The sequence below is a fragment of the Sinocyclocheilus grahami genome, unplaced genomic scaffold (genome assembly GCF_001515645.1).
Source record: "Sinocyclocheilus grahami isolate Dianchi unplaced genomic scaffold, SAMN03320097.WGS_v1.1 scaffold262.1, whole genome shotgun sequence".
Taxonomy (NCBI): Eukaryota; Metazoa; Chordata; class Actinopteri; order Cypriniformes; family Cyprinidae; genus Sinocyclocheilus; species Sinocyclocheilus grahami.
The window spans coordinates 702,240-725,509 of record NW_015505441.1 but is presented as its reverse complement, the minus strand read 5'-3'; the positions used below and the strand labels follow the sequence as shown (position 1 = coordinate 725,509).

The window sequence follows — 23,270 nt, the reverse complement described above, 5'->3', positions numbered from 1 at the left end:
GCCATATGCCCCAGGAGCCTCTGAAACTGTTTCAGTGGGACCGCCATCCTGCTCTTGAATGTATTCAAGCAGTTCAACACCGACTGAGCATGTTCCTGCGTGAGGCGTGCTGTCTGTTCGACAGAATCTAACTCCATACCGAGAAAAGAGATCCTCTGTGTCGGGGAGAGTTTGCTCTTTTCCCAGTTGACCCGAAGGCCTAACAGGCTGAGGTGTGAAAGTACCAAATCCCTGTGTTCGCACAACTGATCCTGAGACTGAGCGAGTATGAGCCAATCGTCGAGGTAGTTGAGAATGCGAATGCCCTGTTCTCTCATGGGAACAAGGGCTGCCTCCGTAACTTTCGTGAAGACACGGGGCGACAGGGACAGCCCGAAGGGCAGGACCTTGTACTGGTATGCTTGCCCCTCGAAGGCAAACCGCAGAACGGGAGCCTGTGAAGGGCCCGGTTCAAGACGCGCAGATCCAAGATCGGTCTCCACCCACCCCCTTTCATGGGTACAATGAAGGGCTGTAAAACCCCGACCTCATATCGGCTGGAGGAACCGGCTCTATCGCGTCCTTCACCAGTAGGACTGTGATCTCTGCATGCAAGACAGGGGCATCTGCTGCTTTCAATAACGTAAAGTGGACGCCCCTGAACTTGGGAGGGCGCCGGGCAAACTGAATCGCATAACCGAGCCTGACGGTTCGAAGGAGTCATCGAGACGGGCTGAGTAGCTCTAGCCATGCTCCCAGACACCGCGTAAGTGGCATCAACGGAACTACAGGCCGACGAGTGCCTGCAGGCCCGGGAGGGGAGCAACGGTTTGCCCCGCCAAGTGGTAGCGGCATTTGGACACAATTGCATCGCAACCGACCGCTCCACCTGGGGAACTCCCCCGCGCTGGACCCCCATCAAGGGTGGTGAGGGAGGATGAGCCACTGGGCCGGTTTCTGGCAGTGAAAGGTGCCATCCACGACCCAGCGATCTCATCATGCATCTCCGGGAAGAAAGGCACTGGGGTGGGGCCCTGAGAACCAGCGTGCGCCACCCCGAGAAACCAGTCGTCCAACCTTGAGGGTTCGGGACGCGGTGGAAAATTCCACTCGAGCCCGACACTCGCACAGGGGAGATGGCCGTCTGCAACACACACAGGGGTAGTGCAGCCTGTTGTGTGCAACCCACTCGACACGGGAAAACCACCGCCGCTGAAGCCCACGAAGAGCGTGCTTGAATGTAGCTTTACTCTTAGCAGAAGGTCAGGAGCAGAACGATAGAACCGCTCGGCTTCGAAGCAAAAAAGCTGAATATGCGCTGCATCTGCTGCCTACTTATACTCACGCTGTGATTAGCAGCAGCTGGATGCAATAATCGCATGCCAATGTGCATTGGCTCGTTTAGTTTACACTCTAAGTAGATTGGTCTCTCTAAGCGAGATCCCAATTCGTTGGTCATCCGACGTGACGTTGAGAGTAACTCCATACCGAGAAAAGAGATCCTCTGTGTCGGGGAGAGTTTGCTCTTTTCCCAGTTGACCCGAAGGCCTAACAGGCTGAGGTGTGAAAGTACCAAATCCCTGTGTTCGCACAACTGATCCTGAGACTGAGCGAGTATGAGCCAATCGTCGAGGTAGTTGAGAATGCGAATGCCCTGTTCTCTCATGGGAACAAGGGCTGCCTCCGTAACTTTCGTGAAGACACGGGGCGACAGGGACAGCCCGAAGGGCAGGACCTTGTACTGGTATGCTTGCCCCTCGAAGGCAAACCGCAGAACGGGAGCCTGTGAAGGGCCCGGTTCAAGACGCGCAGATCCAAGATCGGTCTCCACCCACCCCCTTTCATGGGTACAATGAAGGGCTGTAAAACCCCGACCTCATATCGGCTGGAGGAACCGGCTCTATCGCGTCCTTCACCAGTAGGACTGTGATCTCTGCATGCAAGACAGGGGCATCTGCTGCTTTCAATAACGTAAAGTGGACGCCCCTGAACTTGGGAGGGCGCCGGGCAAACTGAATCGCATAACCGAGCCTGACGGTTCGAAGGAGTCATCGAGACGGGCTGAGTAGCTCTAGCCATGCTCCCAGACACCGCGTAAGTGGCATCAACGGAACTACAGGCCGACGAGTGCCTGCAGGCCCGGGAGGGGAGCAACGGTTTGCCCCGCCAAGTGGTAGCGGCATTTGGACACAATTGCATCGCAACCGACCGCTCCACCTGGGGAACTCCCCCGCGCTGGACCCCCATCAAGGGTGGTGAGGGAGGATGAGCCACTGGGCCGGTTTCTGGCAGTGAAAGGTGCCATCCACGACCCAGCGATCTCATCATGCATCTCCGGGAAGAAAGGCACTGGGGTGGGGCCCTGAGAACCAGCGTGCGCCACCCCGAGAAACCAGTCGTCCAACCTTGAGGGTTCGGGACGCGGTGGAAAATTCCACTCGAGCCCGACACTCGCACAGGGGAGATGGCCGTCTGCAACACACACAGGGGTAGTGCAGCCTGTTGTGTGCAACCCACTCGACACGGGAAAACCACCGCCGCTGAAGCCCACGAAGAGCGTGCTTGAATGTAGCTTTACTCTTAGCAGAAGGTCAGGAGCAGAACGATAGAACCGCTCGGCTTCGAAGCAAAAAAGCTGAATATGCGCTGCATCTGCTGCCTACTTATACTCACGCTGTGATTAGCAGCAGCTGGATGCAATAATCGCATGCCAATGTGCATTGGCTCGTTTAGTTTACACTCTAAGTAGATTGGTCTCTCTAAGCGAGATCCCAATTCGTTGGTCATCCGACGTGACGTTGAGAGTGACCGACTGAAAGGGAACAATTATTAAGTGTGTAATTTGTAGGCATTGACATTTATATCAAATTTCCATATCTGTGGGATAGTCACTATGTCTACTGTTAATTACACTTTATCTATGCAAGTTTGTAACTTTGTCTTAAAGAAAACTTAATTTTCAGTGTTAACTCTTAACTTTTATGTACACTAAGACTACTGCTAAATACGTACCATCTGCAAACACATCTTTTCAAAACATGGATTTGAACCAAGGGTTTATGTGCAGATTGTACCACACAAGTAGGTATGGGAATTAGTCATCAAGAGCCCTGCCAGCCTCACACTGTTATGCCACTTGCTCTGTCACACCAAGTAAATATAAATAGCACCACTAACCACATGCAGTCCAGTGAAAGTAACGCTATGCTTAAATGAATGCATTGGAATTTTATGGAAAACTGTAAAGGTGTTTACAGATGTGTGGCAACCACACTCAAGAGAATCTCCTTTTAGAATGTGATAAAAAAATCCTGCATTAATAAACGTTTCTTTTTCAAGTACTAGCAAATAATACTCTTTGCTTTCTCTAACTGTTGATATAGTCTGTTTGGAAGAATTGTTTCAGGGTGATTTAGTGTCTGTCTTGATTTAAGAATACCTTACCTTATGTACATAAATAATATGTAACGTGTACCAATTAATTAATCTAAAGCAGAGATTTAGGAGATTTAGGCTTTAGGAAAAGAAATCTGTCTAATGAAGACAGAAGCCTATTCTGACTAAAATTTAATTCTGTATACAAAATTTGTGTCAGTTTGACAAAGTGGAGCTCTATAGAAAATAAGGGAGCCCGTAGCAGTGAAAACATCCCTAAGGTAACATTATTTTAGAGCTAGTAGCAGGAGTGCTCATTTGAGCTTCAAACTGTTGTATTAGGTGTTTAAGAAAATTAATTGAGGGATTAATATAACTTGAAAGGAGAATTTCGGGAAACAAAGTATTTAAAGCTTTGTGCTCAGCACATAGTATGATGTATTTATTTTAAACAGTAGATTATCCGCTTTTTTGTTCAGGGCATGGGTTGAAAAAAAAACTAAGTTTCCCTTGTTATTTATTATTTTTAAATATTAAATAAATAAGTACTTTTTAATTTTCATAATTCACAATGTATGTATAGTGCCTCAATCAATTAATCAATCAATCATATATTAAATAAACGTTTTCAATACAAATAAGCACAAGTCAAGCTGCGGTACCAAACAGGACCACAGGGAGACTCCAAAGACCACTAAACCTCCTGCCTTGACCTGACTGTACTACCACAGTATATGATCCATTCAGAATCACTAAACCTCTGACCACCGCATAATCTAAAACACCTTCAGCCAGTGTCCATTATAAAACACTCTTGCTTTTAAGCCAAATACAATAATTTACTGACATCCGGACATTCGGACATAAGTCACTATTCTGTCTACAATCTCTGAAAAAGTGCTGGTACACTAAAGGCTCAAATATAGAAGTACCGGTCCATACCAGCCCACTTCAAGCACTGTATGTGTGTATATGTATATATATATAGAGAGAGAGAGAGAGAGAGAGAGAGAGGGGTACTAGACAGGACAGTCTTAAAATCTTAATTAGTTAGAAAGAACAAACAACACTAACAGTTAGATACTGATATAGAATAATAAACAAGAATGTGTTTGCTGATTTTTTTACATTTTGAGGGATATTTTAATAATAGATCAAATTCTCAGCTCTTTTAAGTACAAACCCAATTCCAAAAAAGTTGGGACACTGTACAAATTGTGAGTAAAAAAGGAATGGAATAATTTACAAATCTCATAAACTTATATTTTATTCGCAATAGAATATAGATAACATATCAAATGTTGAAAGTGAGACATTTTGAAATGTCATGCCAAATATTGGCTCATTTTGGATTTCATGAGAGCTACACATTCCAAAAAAGTTGGGACAGGTAGCAATAAGAGGCCGGAAAAGTTAAATGTACATATAAGGAACAGCTGGAGGACCAATTTGCAACTTATTAGGTCAATTGGCAACATGATTGGGTATAAAAAGAGCCTCTCAGAGTGGCAGTGTCTCTCAGAAGTCAAGATGGGCAGAGGATCACCAATTCCCCCAATGCTGCGGCAAAAAATAGTGGAGCAATATCAGAAAGGAGTTTCTCAGAGAACCTACAGTGTGAGTATCTACAGTGCATAATATCATCCAAAGATTCAGAGAATCTGGAACAATCTCTGTGCATAAGGGTCAAGGCCGGAAAACCATACTAGATGCCCGTGATCTTCGGGCCCTTAGACGGCACTGCATCACATACAGGAATGTTTTTACCCCAAGGTCAAATGGGTTTTTTTTTTTTTTTTTTTTTTTTTTTACTGTTGTCAGATCCTCATGTCTTATCAAGACTTCTCATCATAATGGGTAATGATGCTTGACATAAGAGGAATATATGTTTTTTCCCCTAAACCTTGTTAAGAACACAACAATATAAACATTTTTGGGTGGAAATTACACATTACACTCCACCCAGTGCTTTGAAGCCATGCATCATTTGTTCTGCATGCACCAACAAATCTCTTTCTTTCTTTCTTTCGCACCTTGTAAGGCATCTACTAATATCTTTGCTCATTGGTGCCTAAATCTCTTACTCTCACTGCTTATGCTTTTTTGAGCTGTTTTATGAACGTTAACTGTGATCAGTTTGTGGTATGTGGTTCTGCTTAATTATATCCAAGCACAGATAATGAAAAATAATTTTAGTGAAGATTTCCATATAGTTTTTCTGTGGCTATAGTCAGCGATTACGGTAATCAGACAGGGCTTAAACCGTGCCATAGCTTGTAATAATCTTTGCTTGCAGCTAAATTACTTGACCACTCTGAATGCAGTCCTAGCATTCCCCAAATGAATCCCCCAGGCCCAAATGGGCAGATGAAAAGCATTCCTTAACCTCTAACAGTACAGTAAATATCACAACAGCCAACCTCATTTCATCACTATTGTGTAATTTACGGTCAAGAACATCAAAGATGTCTTTAACCACACTGAGAAAAAAAAAACTTGTGTGTGGCTTATTTTCAAACCAGTTTGACCACTGCAGAAATGACCTCACACTGTCAGTAAATGAAGGCAGACAGTTAAATGGTTAAAAAAACAATCTGTTATTAAGTCTTTTTTATTTTAACATTTTATGTTACATTCTTTTGATACATTTATTAGACTTTTTAGATTTACAGTACAGTATTTAATTTTTAATATTTAACTAATATTTTCTTAATTTTTTTGGAACGAGCTCTGTTTTTCTCATCAAAATGCATAGTTATGAAGGGCTGATGAAATATAAAGTAATGTTTTCTTAACCAGCCATTATTTCATTTTCCTAGCCGTGCAGTATGTTAAAGAGTTCAAATGATGTTGCTAAAAAGAACATTATTTTGTGTATTTGGTGTAATGAATTTCTAGTCATGTCCTCTTTTGGAAGACCAAACAAAGTAGTTTTGCTTTCACAACGAAACACATCGTCACACACGGCGGCCTTTAGTGAGCGGAGGCCGGCAGCTAGAGTGAGCGGAGGCCGGGGGCTAGAGTGAGCGGCGGCCGGCGGGCTTGCAGCAACCTCATGTGACGACCCCGTGCTTGACTCCGGCGATCCACAGCGCGAAGTTGATGTATTTCCTCAGCGACCAGCACGGATCAGCTCTAGGCATGATGAAGCGGATATCGTCCTCTTTTGGAAGACCAAACAAAGTAGTTTCGCTTTTACAACGAAACACACGGCAACAACCATACTACAGCAAGAATGAAAGTTACACCTTCTTTCTTTGCGTGAACATTTGGGCGGCGTTATGCAAATCTTCCCACATCGTGACGTAGACATGTGGGGGCGTGTTAGAATGAGCCGTTTTAGGTAGGCGTGGTTGACTCTTGACTTTTATAAAGAATATCTCTTTGGATTTGAGACTTTAGTCTTTGCAACTTTATAGGTCTTATTTATGCACCAAGAGCTTGTAACACTCCAAAGAGAAAGGAAAAATTTGAATCGCATCATATGACCCCTTTAAAATGTGAGATTTTTTGGAATATGTTAAACACTTTGCACAGTGCTATAGTGAAAAGCAAAGCATTTTCCAAGAAAAAGAAGAGGGGAAAATAATTGCTTCCCAAGGGTTTTTGACAAGCGGCAGAGCGGACAACACCCTACTACCCCCCTCACTGTTTTTTTCTCTCTCTTCCTCTCTCTCTCTCTCCTAGGAAAAAAGCTGCCTGCACTTGTGTGGGCTCTTTTTAACACCTCCCGTGGCATTTCGTAATCGCACTTCCCTCTGATCAAAGTGTCCAAGAACTGTCGTGAGCAGAGATATTAGATCTCACCTGAGATAAAGAAGTGTTTTCTTTTTTCAGAAGAGCTGAGAATAATGAACTGCTGTTATAATAGACAGTTGAAGTGGCCCGAAGAACACTGTGATTATGATGAGCTTCTGCCCTGTCCCTGCTGATTGTTCTCTGTGTCAGGCTGTAGGTGTGGCATTATATCTAAACAGTCAAATGCAGAAAAAAACATGCAAACGAACCTTCATGAGTCCGTAGTCTGCAGGGCAGAAGACCGTCCTGTGTAAGGCAGGAATGTTATCACGGTGCATTTGGGACTGGCCCTCCTAATTACAGGAGGGTACGTTTGGTTAGGCCAGAGGCACTGTGTAATTACTATGATTGCAATGCTTTAGACATAAGTCTATCCTGGCCTGCAGTTCCTTTTGAAGAATGAGGCCCAGAAAAGACACATGCGTTAACTATATTAAATGTGTACCTTGTATTGTTAAAGCGGACATAGGCAGAGCAGTTATGAATTTAATGACTGCTTAATAGTGGTGATTGACAGTTGCCCCCATAAGGACATTGTGTATGTATCAGTGTCTTTTGGAACGCAGAAAATGCAATACCATTTGATTATTGGATTTTACAGTGAGAAATGCATATTGGATACAAAAGCTTTTTAATGTGCTATTAAACAGCTATGATTAGTCTGTCAAATATGAAATTAGTAGAAGTAAACTATCAATTGCAACATATCCCCAGCTGCCTCGTTATTATAGGGTGACCATGCATCCTCTTTTATATGTCCTGATTTCAGAATTGTCTGGTCCAGGTTTTATCTGGCATCTTCCTGCATGCCTGCATGCCATTGGTCAATTAAGTACAATGCCTGCAAGCTATTGGTCAAACTACATTTCAGTCATTGACTTTAGCAAAAATAATGGGAAAACAAAGTCAAAACCCAGACGTTTTTGACAATTTAGATAAAGTAAGACATATGTCAACATGAACTGTTATTGCAAGGTTGCAAACAGTTCATAATTGCTTTCTCATTATTTCTTTCAGTAACACTTTACAAAAAGGTCCCATTAGTTAGTTAGTTAATCTATTAACTGACATGAATTAATAATGAACATTTGTTACGTTATTTAATGATATTTTTTAATGTTATTAATGTTATTTTAATATCTACATTGTTAGTTCATGTAGTTCAGGCCTATTAGATAATGTAATAAAATAGTACATTAAGATTAATAAATGCTTTAAATCCTTTTTTTAGTTCATGGTTAGTTCATGTTAACCAATGACGTTATCTAATGTTAACAAATGGAACCTTAGTGTTCCACTTTATCTCATGTCCAGCTAGGACAGGTAAGCAGCCAGAGACTCGCCGCACCTTCAAAATAATCCAACTGAGGTGCGTAGACCAAAAAAGTTTCCCAAAGGTGAAGAGCTTAAAAAAAATGTTTGCACGCTCAAACATCAAAGAGTCACAAGCGAGATGAAAGCAATATGAGCAATTTACTAAGTAAAAACAAGGCAAACGTTTCGGTCACATGTTGACCATTTTCAATGCCAAGCTAACAATCTCGGACAGGTAGAATCGTGAAAAAATCTGAAAATGTATAAGTTTAAATTACATCCAACACCACACTATATGAGCTTCATTTTTTGTTCTGCTCTCAGTTTAACACATCCTTCTTAAATAACAGGAAGGGAGTGCATTCCAAAATAAAGTTGTTTGTGGCCACCTTTTATGTCCAACCGAAGAATTCAGCAAACTTAATTTTTACACCGAGTTCCTGCTACATTCAGGCAGGGGACACATGGCAGCTGTGAATGTGGTTTCAACCCAAGAACATTAAGTTTTAGTAATGTGACTCATTTATCATTCTACTCCATTCATAGAAATCTTGAGGTCGATTGCGTCAGACTTTCCTCCCAGTTCTTTGATTCAACACTAGTGGAAACCTTGTAATATTGTACCATAGTAAAAATCATAGCAACGGCCCTGCAGATGTCTGAGACAAAAAGATTAGATTTTAACTCATCGTTAAACATGGCTACTGTTTGCATGCCCTTGTTTAACAAAAGTGATTTGTTAAGTAAATGTTCAACAAAGGTCTGGTTACCTAGCTGCAATCCACAGGAATACAGAGCCCAGTATACAGCATCATCCTCTGAAAAATCAAGGGGGAGGTTTAATGAAAGCAAGCCATGTGTCCTGCATACGATCAGATTCATAAAACTTTCCCATCTTGACAAATCCCAGGACTACAGCTGGTCATGTGCACCCTGAACCAGCAAGGAAGGCATACGTATAGGTTGTAATCTTGCTGTTAATCTCCTTTACAAGTCTCTGGCATAATATCTGATTGATATAAATGGGGAAAATCGTGTTTTTAATGCAGGGAACAAAAAGGAATTTCCTTGAAAATGAACTGTAAAGTGTGCTCGCTCAGATGACTCAAATCTCAAGCCCTGCATTATTTGTATGAAGAATATATGGAAGAGCGGTTAAGTTTGTTTTCCAATTTTGCCATTGTGAAATACACTTTCTTAATGAAACCATGGAAATTATGTTATTTCAGAGTTTTTCATGCAGTGAATGGAGGAGCTTAGGCGTTTGTCAAGATCTGAGGTTTAGCATTTTTGCTTGTGTTTGGTCAACTCTGGTTCACCTCTGCTTTGCTTCACTTCATGCGCTTGTGCAGGTGGTGTGCTTCAGTAATAAAGACAAGCTTTACAAACAATATTGTTTTCCTCTGTAGCCAAAGATAATTCTTCATTAGTTTGCAAAAGGGATCCAGGTTCACACAAGAAAGCCTGATTTTCAATGCCTTCTTAAATAAAAGGTGTGTTATGTTAAACATTGTGATTGAGGGAGCTTTTATAAGCCCATCTAAAGATATGACTAATAAATCTGAAGTTCTTCACACTCAAAAAACAAAGAGCAGAGCACTGTGAAAATCTAAGTAGTCCATGACCTGTAATATTTTTTTCCTGTCTGTGTTTTTTACTACCCCACAATGTGTAAGAAACATAAAATGTTATGACTTAGGAAAAGGAAAGTGTCTGATAAAATTGATGAGCACTTAATCTATAAATGTCAATCTTTGGAAAGGTCACAGGGTCACATATATGAATCTCTAAGTCCCCAAGGGCAGTGCTGCTTTGCACATGTTTCAGATAAACTTACATTTTCCCAAAAGTAACATGGAAGCCAAAATAATGTGGAAAATGACTGTAGTGGTAGCAGCACGGCTGGGAAAAGCTGTCTGCATGGAGTCACATTGGTGTAGGAAATCTCAAAAGAGACCTAAACTCAGCTGATTTGTGTGCTGCCACTTTTGTTGACCCCAGGTGCTAGTTTTTTGAAGCTTTAATTCTCAATATAACTAAGCTATGCCCATAATTTAAGACACTTTTCCCTAGACAGTAGATACACTGAGTCTCCTCATCAATATAGACCTCTGAACTTCGCATTCAAATGGATTTTACTCAATCTGGAACATGTTCCACCTGTTGCACAGGCATTTGGTTTTTGAAAGCTGTGCCTCTTGCAATTTATGCATGGTTTCTTTCTTTTACAAATGAATGAGCATGCATATTTTTTCAGATTGTTTAATCATTAAATCAAAGTAAAACTTACCATACAGCTATAAAGAGCCCCTTAATAATGTATAATTTATGTGTTGCTTGGAAAATAGCTGATTAATTTTTAATGGCCAGCGACTAAGAAAAGATGATTTTTGCCTCCATAATTGTGTAGTTACAGCATTTACCAGCAGGGGCTGTCTTAACCATGCTGCCAACCAACCAAATCTTGACCCCTTTCCTCCTTTTTTTATTTTTTGGGATTTTTTGACGTACATTCTTTTCTTCTCACAACCACATATCTCGACACAATCCTATTTCTGTATTTCCCAAAAAGTCCTGTCACAGTTCCACCACCTGCTTTGAATTTGCTGTCCGACGGTAACAAGTTTTGATTACTTTCTTTTCTTTTCTTCTCTCAGTTTCTTCTTGCGAATATATATCAAACTATTTTTAAAACTCAGAAATTCTTAAAGTAAATCCAGATTTGAATGTCCAGCTGCCAAAATGAGCAACCAGACTTTCGGAATGGTTAAGTTGTACATTTTTGTTCCCCGTGCCAGGACATCTGTCTTCTGACACACCCTGTCATTATAAGAAAAAGGAAGCAGCATCTTTTGATTATTTTCATTCGTATTGCATACATTTTCACAGAAACTATGCAAGTCTGTCATAGACATTAAAAAAGATGTTAAAAACGGCCAAATTTATTCATTAATTTGTTGTAGCCACTCTGTGGTTGTGTCCTGTATTGAGTTTTTTAAAACAATTTTAAATGCACACTGATTGTCAGCGATAGGCTTACCAGGTTTGAAATGGTTGGGGTAAAAAAAAAACTCTAAAACCCCCTAAACACTTCAGTTGTTCAAGAAGCACTATTAAACACATTAAACATTTTTACGTCTTCTGTGGTCCAAAGTTTCATGCATATGTTGGCAAATTTAAATCACATGTACAGAATTACAGCCTTCTTTTTATGCAGGCCAAGAAAATTCCTCAAGAAATGTGTTTATATATACACACGGATGTTTCCACAGTATTATATAATTCGTTCTATAATATATTTATTTAATTTTTATATTTCCCAACATATTTTATATATATATATATATATATATACATATATATATATATACATATACTGTATATATGAAGAGTTCAGATGCAAAAGCCTCTAAGTGCCGTTTGAAATTTTCTTCTAAAATGAGCATTTTTCTCCGGCTCCTATGTTTATGTTCAGTTATTCACTTTAATGGCAATGAAAATAACCTATTCATTGCCATTAAAGAGAAAATACTAAACCTACACATAGGAGCCTGAAAAAAAATCTAATTTTAGAAGAAAATTTCAAACGGCACTTAGAGGCTTTTGCATCTGAACTCTTCATATATATATATACAGTATGTATGTGTATATATATATATATATATATATATATATATATATATATATATACACCTTTGTGTATTCAAGTGGGTGGTTATGTGAGTTCAGAGGTGGTGTAATATCTATGTTCTGACTGAAAAGAAAAAATGTGTATCACGTTGCCCATTTAGATGACTTTTGTTTGAAGTCCTGTGACCCTGTAGAGCACTTCCAGACCCTCTTAGTTTTCTAAAGGCCAAATGCGATTCTGGCTGATCCCAACAGAAGCAGAACACCTCAGCACATCTGGACTCACCGCTGCATCTATTACACAAGCCCCACTATGTGAAGTCACGTCCAAGGCAAATAAGCAAAAAAGAACCCCCCCCCCCAAAGAACACCTAAAGAGGGACAAGGGTATGGGCTGCCAAAAAAGGACACCGACCTCTAGCATTCCTCTCATCCAGGTCGTGTTTTCATTACCCCGACAAATTTACATAGTTGTTAGTGATGGCCTGGGATTCCTCCTATAGCACAGTCCACCAATAATAAACAGAGGCCAGCTGACACCCTCAGACACCTGCAAGCCTCCCTGACAGTGCAGGATTGTTCCCAGGCGGAGAGCACCAAGAGGCCCTGCTTTCCTCTCAAAGTGTTATCCATTCGAGAGGGTGCAACCATACCACCCTGACACACACATCCGAGCCTTGAAAGAAATGCGTCATTGATAAATCCTACCAGAGGAAACATGCTCATGAACCAGCCAGGCCGGTGATAAAAGAGTGTGTTCTCTTCTTTCAGTGCCACAGTGCTCAAGAGTGGGTTTGTGAGAGTAACTTGCTTTCTTGAGTCATCAATCCTGTCAAAACAGATGCAACACACTTTTTTTTAGATGTACTGCAGTGCAAAATTGCTGATTTTGAGTTAGACTACTAAATTAATATTTAGAGATGCATCAAAAAATTCTGTAAAGAATATTCTTGCAGTACTGTTCAAAAGTTTGTGGTCAGTAAAATGGTCAGTAAGGTTTTTTATTTTTATTTTTTTTAAAGAAATTATTTTATACAGCTAGGATACATTAGGTTGATCAAAAGCCTAAAAAAAGGTGTCACCGTTTTCACAAAAATATTAAGCAGCACAGCTCTTTTCAACGTTGATGAATTTTGCTTGAGCACCAAATAAAATGATTTCTGAAGGATCATGTGACACTGATGACTGAAGTAATGGCTGCAGAAAATTAAGCCTGTCCATCATGGGAATAAATTACTAAAATATATTAAGTTAAAATATATTAAAATGAATAAAACATTTTTATTTTAAATTGTAATAATATTTCACAATATTATTTTAAATTGTAATAATATTTCACAATATTATTGTTTTTACTGTATTTTTGATCAAATAAATGCATCCTTTGTGACACATAAGAGTTCCAAGCGTTTGGGTATTGCTTGCTATTTTGTCTAAGTAAATTATTAAAAAATGAAAGTTAAAATAAATTGTTTAGTAAAATAAATAAAAAAATCTAATATCAAAAATAGGCATGGTGCCAAAACATTGTGAATCCCTATTAATGTTGATTGTATGAAGATTGTAGTTTTGTGTCGTGTTGGCGAAGTAGACTTCTACAAATAGTTTGTAATATCAGTACAGTTCATTCGTTACTGACATAGTCTGTAAATAATGTTTTCTCGTAAGAGGCTGTTTCTTTATCAGATACAGTAAAAGGGGAACTTCTTGAAGGTACAACACCTGTTCTGTTGGACTACGGGAAACAGTCAGTTCCACAGATCTGTTTTTATCACTTGGCCTGTGGACTTATGAGGGCGAGAGGAAACCTTTCTGCCGTTGGATGACTGTGGGCTAGAGGGTTTTGATTCCTCTTCTGCAATCAAAAGACGATCTCCAATCCTTGCTCTGCCCACTGTAATTCCTCACCTTTGCCTGATGATTTCTTTTCAAGACTGATGGGGGAGCGCAAAAGCCACAGATAAGGTAGCTGGATCAGCCCCTGGCCAGCTGTGAACCCGATAGCATCTGTTTAAAGCATCTAAAAGAGGACCGTTCCTTTTCAAGTCTGCAGTGCTAGTTATCTCACTTTTATCCTGCACATGTAAGGGAAAACCACAGATGGCCAGGGATCTGATAGAAATACAAATGTGATATCATTGACTATGCTATCAAAAAGGATGATTTCACAAAAGAAGTGTGACTCTGTCTCTTAGAGGTAAACAGACAAGCCAAAACAAAGATCCTCTTCACAGCAGATGTGGTTGGAAGTTATTCTTTCATCATTAGCATCCAGACAAAACAACTGCTGACTGAACTCTGAAGTGTGCAGAGTTCCTGTCTTCCATTCTAAAAGAGACTTTTTGTTGAAATCTGATTCATGATATGGACTGTTACACAATTTTATTAAAGGTGCATTTGTAACAGAATCTTCCCTATTGCAATTATTTATATCTCTCCTTTGTCTAGTTTGTCTGTATAGCATACTGCACTCCAGATTATTTTTACAGTATGTCCTCCTGTTTTTCTTGCAGTCCATCATTTTCATAAGGGACCGAAATTCTCACGGACAGGAAATATCTGGGTATATAGACTACTCCCACCGACTAAAATCTGAAGACTTTGAACCATATTTCAGCGGAAAGAAAAGGCTTATGCCAAAACCAACTGACTTAAGGTAAGCCTACATATATTATGACCCATCCATGATGATTTCCGGTTACTATTGTTTTAGTAGATGTGCTACTGAACATCTCAAAGTTAGATGTTCTCAGATTAATGTGCATGCATCCTTTGATCCCTGAAGCATTTGTCTTTCTAAAAAGGATATCCTCTCCAAAATATCAATATGCAAGTAATGCAGTGAAAGCAAAACAGACTTCCTGTTCATAATGGAGGAAGAGAAGGCATCTTTTTGCCCTGGACAGTGCATTAAAGGGGAGTGTGTACGTTATGAATGATGCCTTTTTCATCCTCTAATATTAATATTAGTCAAATAGTGATCCTCTGTAAACCAAGTTAGGAAGTCATAGCCATCCAAAAAGAAAGCATCACTGATCTTCATAGAGATTTCCTTTAAGAGCAGTTTGTTTGAGATTAATTTGAGATTAATAAAAGCAAGCATCTGAAATATATTACAGGATAAATATACTACACTATTTAAAAAGTTTGGGGTCAGTGCCATTTTTTAGGAGAAATGTATGCTTATTCAACAAAGATGCATCACAATGACAGTAATTTTGTAACATTTATAATGTTACAAAACTGTCTGTTTCAAATAAATGCTGTTCTTTAAACTTTCTGTTCATCAAAGAATCTTGAAACAACAAACACTGTAAGAACACAAGCAGAAAGCATTAGGTAGCACTACAATTTTCAACTGATAAAAATAAAGAAACGTTATTTTATAATCAAATCAACATATTAGGATGATTTCTGAAGGATCATGTGATACTGAAGACTGGAGTAATGGCTGATGAAAACTCAGCTGTGCCCTTACCGGAATAAATTACATTTATATTAACATTGAAAATGTATTTACAATTGTAATAAAATTCACAATAGCACTGTTTTTTTATTACTGTACTTTTATCAAACATAAAACATTTTAAAAACATAAAAACGTCTAAACTCATACTTTTGAATGACATAGTGTAGATGTACATATATTTATAAATAAAAAAATATGATGAACCCCAAATAAATAAACAATATGTAAACACAGTAAAACAGCCATACATATATGTAAGATTAAACTAAATGTAATAATAATGGGTTTTTAAGACATTTAAAGCTGGTATATCCAGTATGCAAGTATAGCCAGGCATGTTTGTGTTTGTATATCCACATCTTAACTGCTACAGCACATGATCTAATCAGGGTAAGTAAAGGAAGTACACTACAGCATAAGCATTCTCATTTCCTCTTACTCTCAGCCCCATCTCTCTTTCTCTCCCTATTTCTGTTTTAGTCCCTCTCTCTCTCTCTCTCTCTCTCTCTCTGTTCTCTCTTTCCTCCACCATCCTTCTCACGGGAACAATAACAGGCAGTGCTTGTGGTTGCCACTAAGATGGAGCAGATGCTGTGTTCTTCCCGTACAGATGCATGAATCCACACTACAGCTGACAGACTTTGACTGCCTCACCACAAAAATAAAAAGTACAAAAGTCATGGCCACCAGCTGAGGACAATCACCAAACCTTTAGTAATACAGAAGGAAAGTCATAGCTGGAAAGGTGGATAGATAGATAATTTACCCTCTTTAAAGAAGACTGATTTCTTTGGTTGTATTGACTCAAAGCAGCACCTTTACAGATTTCTCACTAATTCTAGGTTACCAGCCAGACTATTCTCTTTCTCCTTGATCCATAGAGTTACAGCTGGTGGATTTTTAAAACACTCTTAAAACTCTCCATCAGGCTTTAGTTTGGTAACCATGGAGCACTGAAGTACACAAACATCCTTTTCTCTGTCAGTGTTGTGTAGTGTAATGGTAAAGACGCAGACCTGTTATTAACGGCACAATAATTGTTTCCACAAAGCCCAGGTCTTTCACACTTTTGTAAGTTAGTGTGGGTGGGGTGCCATTCAGCTGTGCTATGAATATTAAGCATTTCATGTTACCGGGTGACATCTCTGCAGGGACAAAAAGGGACCAAAAGTGGCAAAGAATATGTTCAAATCACATGTGTTGCGGCACTCATGCGTTTTCAATCACAAAACGAATAGACCAAATGCTCAGAAAGCCCAGCCGGTCTTCGAGCTTCCTCTGACTTAAAAATGTAAAGGCTTTGGAGCATTTTCCTGCCCATCTTTTCATGCTTTCTGTTAAAATATCTCACATCTGTCCTGTTTCTTCGACCAAAAGTAAGTGGTTCACCATTGCATAAAAGTGGTCAACCCAAAAATGCTAATTGCTATATGGCGTTTCAGTATAAATAGACACAGAAAATGCTGTCAAACCTTATTTTGAAAAGGAGGAAGTGAATATGCATTCTTACTTCTAAGTCTGCATATATTTTTTGTGAAGATCAATCTATATAGGATTAGAAAGTTTGATCCAAAAGCAAACAGAGCAAGAGCTAAACTTGTCATTTCATGCATCACTGTATTTCTCCACAGAATCTGGCTCTTTGTGAGGGTCTGCCATGTTTACGTGATGGCACTCACTCCGATGGCAACCAAAGGAAGTCTTTCCTGTGATGTAAAATGGCAAGCTCAGACCCTGTGAGAATGTTTAATTCAGACCATTACTTTTTGTTTACGTCTTATTAGCCAGTATTTTCATTTCAAGCTCTCTTTTGTTTGCTTTGGTGACCAGCACCATGGTTTCTGCTCACCTTGACAGGAAATACTGTAGCGGACAGGGAAGTGTGAGGTGTCTTTCCATCATGCGTGCTCTCTCTTACACACAGAGCCATATGTACTAAATTATGATAAACTGGAGTTCTTTCAAGATGGTACAGCCATAGGATGGGCCTGCAGAGCACTGAAAAAAATGGGCTTAAATCGCTTTTGTTAGATTTTCTTACATTGGGTGTGTAAAGAAGAGCTGATCCAGCGCAACCATCTTCCGGTGGTTTTAGGACTCAGAACATATGTGTAATTTGTTTAAATACTTGACACCACAATGACATTAATCCATGATTTAGTTAATAGACATATTAGTTATTTATTAGATAGTTCAATGTCCAAATGTCCAAGTGTCTTTATACTGCACCAGGGATTGCTACTGAACTAAATCTTCCATAGCTTTAAATCAACTGAAGGAGGATCGTGTCCCAAAAGGCAATGATTTATATCCTTGAAGTTAAGGTCATAACTTCTTATAAACAGCATCTGTAAAATGTTTTAGTAGTAGCATTGCAGCAGTGCAAAATGTATAAAGCTTTGGCTGATGTCCACAGTGTTATCATGACAGAGAATGAAATGCTCTTGCATCCATGTGCCTCTCCCTTGGACTTATAAAGAGCCTCTCCCCAAAGTCCAGCTTTGTTCTTGGACCACAAACTACTGCTTGGGAAAAGCTGAGGTCCATTTGAGCAAGCCTCGCTGCCCCCGAGTGTGACATTTGGAATTGGTGTTTCTGCAAAGCAGCTGTCTTCCAGCAGTTGAGCTTGTGATGAGAACCACTAACACGGGCCAGACAGTCTCTTTTTTCCATTATTGCTCATTGCGTGCGTTAATTACATTTAGATCAATTCCCACTGCCATTTTGAGTGGCCTGCTGGGTCTCAATCTTTACATTGATCAGTGCAGACAGAGGAATCTTTTGGTTGTAGCTATGAGAAAGTGTTTTTTTCCCTTTAGCCTGGAATGTCTTGAAAGCTTTGTAGAAGCTCATGTGTGAACATAGATTTTTGAAGCTGGACATCTATTCTTGAACATATTCAAATAAATATCCAAGTGTCTCTGTGTTCAGTTAGAGGAAAACTGATATGTTAATGAAAGTTCTGTCCAACAAGCATGCCAAAGGCTAAAACAGTAAAATGGCTAACTTTCCAAGTAACAAACCTTCCCTTTAAGAATTCACATGAAAAATGTAAGCACGTACACTGTAATAAAAAATATACAGAAAAGGCACTGGTAATTTTTTGCCAGGACATTATCTGTTACGTTTATGGACATTTCCTTTAACCCTAAAACAACACAATGCAATGTGTAATTCAGGTAAAACACCTGTGAAAAATCAATACAGAATTTTTTTCTTATTTACACAGTACATAGTGTCCTATTTTTTTCTTAGAGTGACAAAATATAAAAATCTTAAACATGTTTTACATTTACAGTACACAGTGTTTTAGTCCTTAGTTCGTTAAAAAGTAAAACCCTGCATTTCTGATACTTTCTCACACAGAAAAATCCTGATGTCTTGTAATTTGTGCTTAATACATTTAATAGCTGTACCTTTAATACATTTCCCCATTAGATTTACTCTCTACAGTTAAAATATAATGGTGCTTTGTTTCCTTTCTTTTAATTGAATACGTTCTCCAGCCATTGAAGTTGTTTTCAGTCATTTTCCATAAAGGTGTTTTAGAAAGCAACCCTCACTTGTAATTTTGTGGATGTCAAGAGCATAATTGTACTATTGTCTTCCACTTGTATCAGTAGTGTAGATCTAGAATAGAGAAACAAAATTAATGGCACTGATTCTAAAACATTGAACAGATTGAATTCCTTATACAACTTAACACCTGGCTTTCCAAGCGCACCTTTTATCAAACTGGGAACAAATGTGTTATTTCATCTTTTTTGTCAAAAGCACACAAGACACATCCTGACATTTTGTCAGGTGAAAAAACTTTTCTTTCTTTCTTTTTTTTAACTGTAGTTTATATACTACATTATATTCACTAAAGCCATTCATCCATCACTGTAGAGTTTTTGTCAACACCTTTGAAGCATGCATTTTATTATCTTTAGACCATTATAAACTTATTAACCCTAACTTTATCTTCAGCTTCTACAACTGGGGAACACAGGTGGCCAAACATAATGCCAGCTCAAACTATGAGGTAATCACAGAGAATCCAAGCGGCCTGCTCTTCAAGTGCAAGAACGACAGGAAAACCTTGAATGTTGACCCAGAGGTGAGCATGTTTGATCTCAGCAGACACTAGTAAACAGAGAGTGCTGACCTCTCTCAGCTCTCATTTAACATCCATGAGTAAATGAACACCTGAACTATGTTAAGCTGAGTATTTGTTTAATGAATAACTCAAGACCGAAATACGATTTACAAAGGAACATAGTATAATTTCCAATACTACTCCTTTTCGATGCAGTTCCTAATCAGTTGATTATGGCAGATAATCATGCAGAAATGTTCATGCATTTTCAAGTCTTTTTGAAACCCTTCTGGCGTGATATCAAATAGCTTCCGTGTGAAGTGGAAAGATAGTATTGTTGCAACTGGGTAGCATTATTGTCCCAATCTCTGGAAATATCCATCAGAGTGGGTTAGAAGGAACCGCGAAATTTGGTCCTGGAACCTGTGCCACTGTTTTTTTGCCTGTGTGCCCAGGAGCTATGAGTGCATGCTATTTTGAAAAAGAGGCAACGCTGCAGACTGGCCTCTTTGAACACAAACTCACCCAGGCTGCCTCATTGAGGGCGAGATGGCAGAGGCGAGTATTGCCTGTGGTCGAGCACACCCCGACCAGGCCGGCTATTAAAAACGAGAGGAGGCTAAGGAACCCAGACACTGAAACCGCCCGAGCACCCAGAATCCAACCTCAGGCCCCCACCAGGCATGACCTCATTGCCCATGTGGATGCATTCCTTCATACAAACTGGCGGAATTGTGACATATTAAACCCTGAATTTGATTTGTTTGTTTGTTTTATCGCCCCATTAGATATAGCCAATGTTGTGAACGTTTCAAAATTATAAACCCAAATTCTTCTTCTTTGGGTTATGTTCGCATTTGATGAAAATATGTTGGTTATCCCTCCAAAGTAGCAGTTGGTGGTTTAGTTTGATAACCAGTCCTTATAAATCAACAGCTAATGCTTTTCGTTTGCTTTATTTTATTTTTTGGGAATGTTCAGCATATGTTTGCATTTATCCTTGCTCTAAACAAAATGTGTATGTTAGCCCAGACAAAATGTACAGTAAATACATAGAATGAATGTAAACCTAAATCTTCTGACAGTTACCCTTTAATAACAGATCCCAGCTGGCTTAAGATCTTATTTATTCTTGGTGGAGGCACCCTATGGAGTCCATATTTTAAAGTCACACCCAGACTGATGTTTAAACATCAAAACACATTTATACTAAATTTATACATGTATTTTTCATCTACTTTAGTACTATAAATAGAAATTGAACTACATTATTGAATATATTAATTGAATATCATTAAATAAGTAACACAATGTCTGTATAAGATCAGTAGAGTTGACAATATGCAGTGAATAATGTTTGTCTCCTCTAAGTAGAACTTGTATGTAACAGATTGAGACTTTAGCAAAGTAGTTTTCATCCATTATGGGGAAAAAACAGTTATGAAGTACTTTCTTCTGTTGCAATAAATTTGATCTGACATACCAAAAACGATCCAATAAATAAAACTGTTCACATTTTTTTAAACACTTCAATCAGTTTAATCCTAATTATTATATCTCTAACCCAACAGGCAGCACCTGGCGATAGCTCCGTCCGAACTCCTGTCCAATGTGACCTATATGTGCATGTTGTCATTTATGACCACGTCACCAGAAAACCCGCAACCAGTTCCTGTGCACCGCTCTCCAATTAAATGTATTAAAAAGCACTTGGAGCCTCTAATTTCATCTACATTAAAGCAGTTTTAATCTTATATATTTCTGACTTCATATTGTGCACAACATCTGGATGCGTAGAATGGCATAAGCACTGCATTTGGATCTTTAGGGTCAATAGTCATTTAACAGTGTCTGAATAAAAAAATACTGATTTCTTTTATGTGTTGTTATTTTTATTTTTTATTAATCACTGTGGCCATTTTCAAATATTTATCATCTACAATCACACATTTGAGGCACTTAGTGACAGGACTCTCAGAGACTGTCTGATGATGCAGTCACTTACTTGGAAACCTGAGCTTAGTATTGTACTCTTATCTAAAACAACTCCTCTGTTTGTCTGAACAAATCAAAGATAAAGCCCTTTAGAAAGATGGGGGTTCTTTCATGTCCCCGCATGACTGCTTGTAGCTTCATTTTGTCTAAAAGCTGCCAAACACTCCATGAAATGGACAACGACACCCATTCCACATGATTTCAGATCATGAGATACTGCAGAGAGTTCCGGAATTAGATATCCATCAGTCAATAATTTTGTCTTTGCGAGTTTACAAAAAGGAGTCAGCAAGATATTGCTATGGTGGTGGCTCATGGTGGCCATCATGGTACTTGAATGGTTCCAGTTCACTCTAGTTTTTGGCCAAATTCTGGATAAAGGGCTAATTAACAGATAGAAAAATCACACTACGGAAGTTAAACAAATGGCAAAAAGAGCAGCTTTAATCCACGCTACACTGAATATGCAAACAGACAGTCGCTGAAACAAACAGTGACCGAATCTATACAAATTTACTGCTTAGATTTCTTATTTTGTTTTTGTGTTAGTATTACATTACCATTCAAATGTTTGGGGCCAGTAAGATGTTTTTGAAAGAAGTCTCTAATGCTGTCCAAGGCTGTATTTATTTACACAAAATACAGTAAAAACAGTAACACTGAAATATTATTACATTTTAAAATATATTTTAAAATGCGATTTATTCCTGTGATGGCAAAGCTGAATTTTCAGAAGCCATTACTCCAATCTTTAATGTCACATGATCTTTCAGAACTCATATCTAATATGGTGATTTGCTGCTCTGGCATTTTTATTTTCACAGTTGACAGTGTTTTGTTATGTTTTGTTTGATGTTGAAAACAAGTTAAAAAAAAAAGAAAAAAGAACAGCACTTATTTGAATACAAATATTTTGTAACATTCTAAATGTCTATACTGTGACTTTCAATTTAATGCACAATTGCTGAAAAAGACACTTACTGACCTTAAACCTTTGTATATTAGTGTATATATTTATAACAATATATTGTTAGTACCTTTATTAATAACTAATTAATTTTTCAGTTCAGGGAGTTAACGCAGGACGTTTTTTTTATATATATATAAATAAATAAAATAATGATATATGATTATACTAATAACACACTCATAGTCTCCCACATATCTGCAATACAAAATATTACAATCAATCTGACAGAATAAAAAGTGTATATAGCTACATAAAGTTTCTGTTTAATCACCAGGATGAAGGCTGGAGAAGTGGGTGGTGATTCACCCACATTCATAACTGTTTAACTTAACAGGCCACGGTCCTTATTCATGTGGTGGAGTGGAAGTGTGATGAAACTGCCTACTCCAGTCCCTCACAACGACACAGCTCATTCAAACACCTACAAATCAACATAGCAGATGTGCTTGTGAAAATCTGGGTTCTTATCCTAAAGTGGACTTCCAGAGTTTGGTGGGAAATAAAACATGATAAATATAGGTTACTGAGGCAGGCCACATATTTTCTCAACTACAGCAATTACACCTCGAGTACAGATCTGACAAAACCATGTCTTGAAAATATGTCCACTGGCATCAGATGTCTGGGGTGGGAGTCAATCACTTCCTCCTCAGTGATCC

General features: G+C 38.9%; 1 protein-coding gene across 1 annotated transcript in view; it reads left to right on the top strand.

The window, feature by feature from the left end:
• LOC107599193 (uncharacterized protein C4orf22 homolog) overlaps nt 1–21,469 on the top strand; it is a 56,938-nt gene extending 35,469 nt beyond the window's left edge. Inside the window, exons 4-6 of the mRNA XM_016290714.1 lie at nt 14,610–14,752; nt 19,538–19,667; nt 21,218–21,469. Of these exons, the coding sequence (XP_016146200.1) occupies nt 14,610–14,752; nt 19,538–19,667; nt 21,218–21,340 (396 nt within the window). The 3' untranslated portion in view covers nt 21,341–21,469. The remainder of the gene's footprint in view (nt 1–14,609; nt 14,753–19,537; nt 19,668–21,217) is intronic.
• The last annotated feature ends 1,801 nt before the right edge of the window (nt 21,470–23,270 follow it).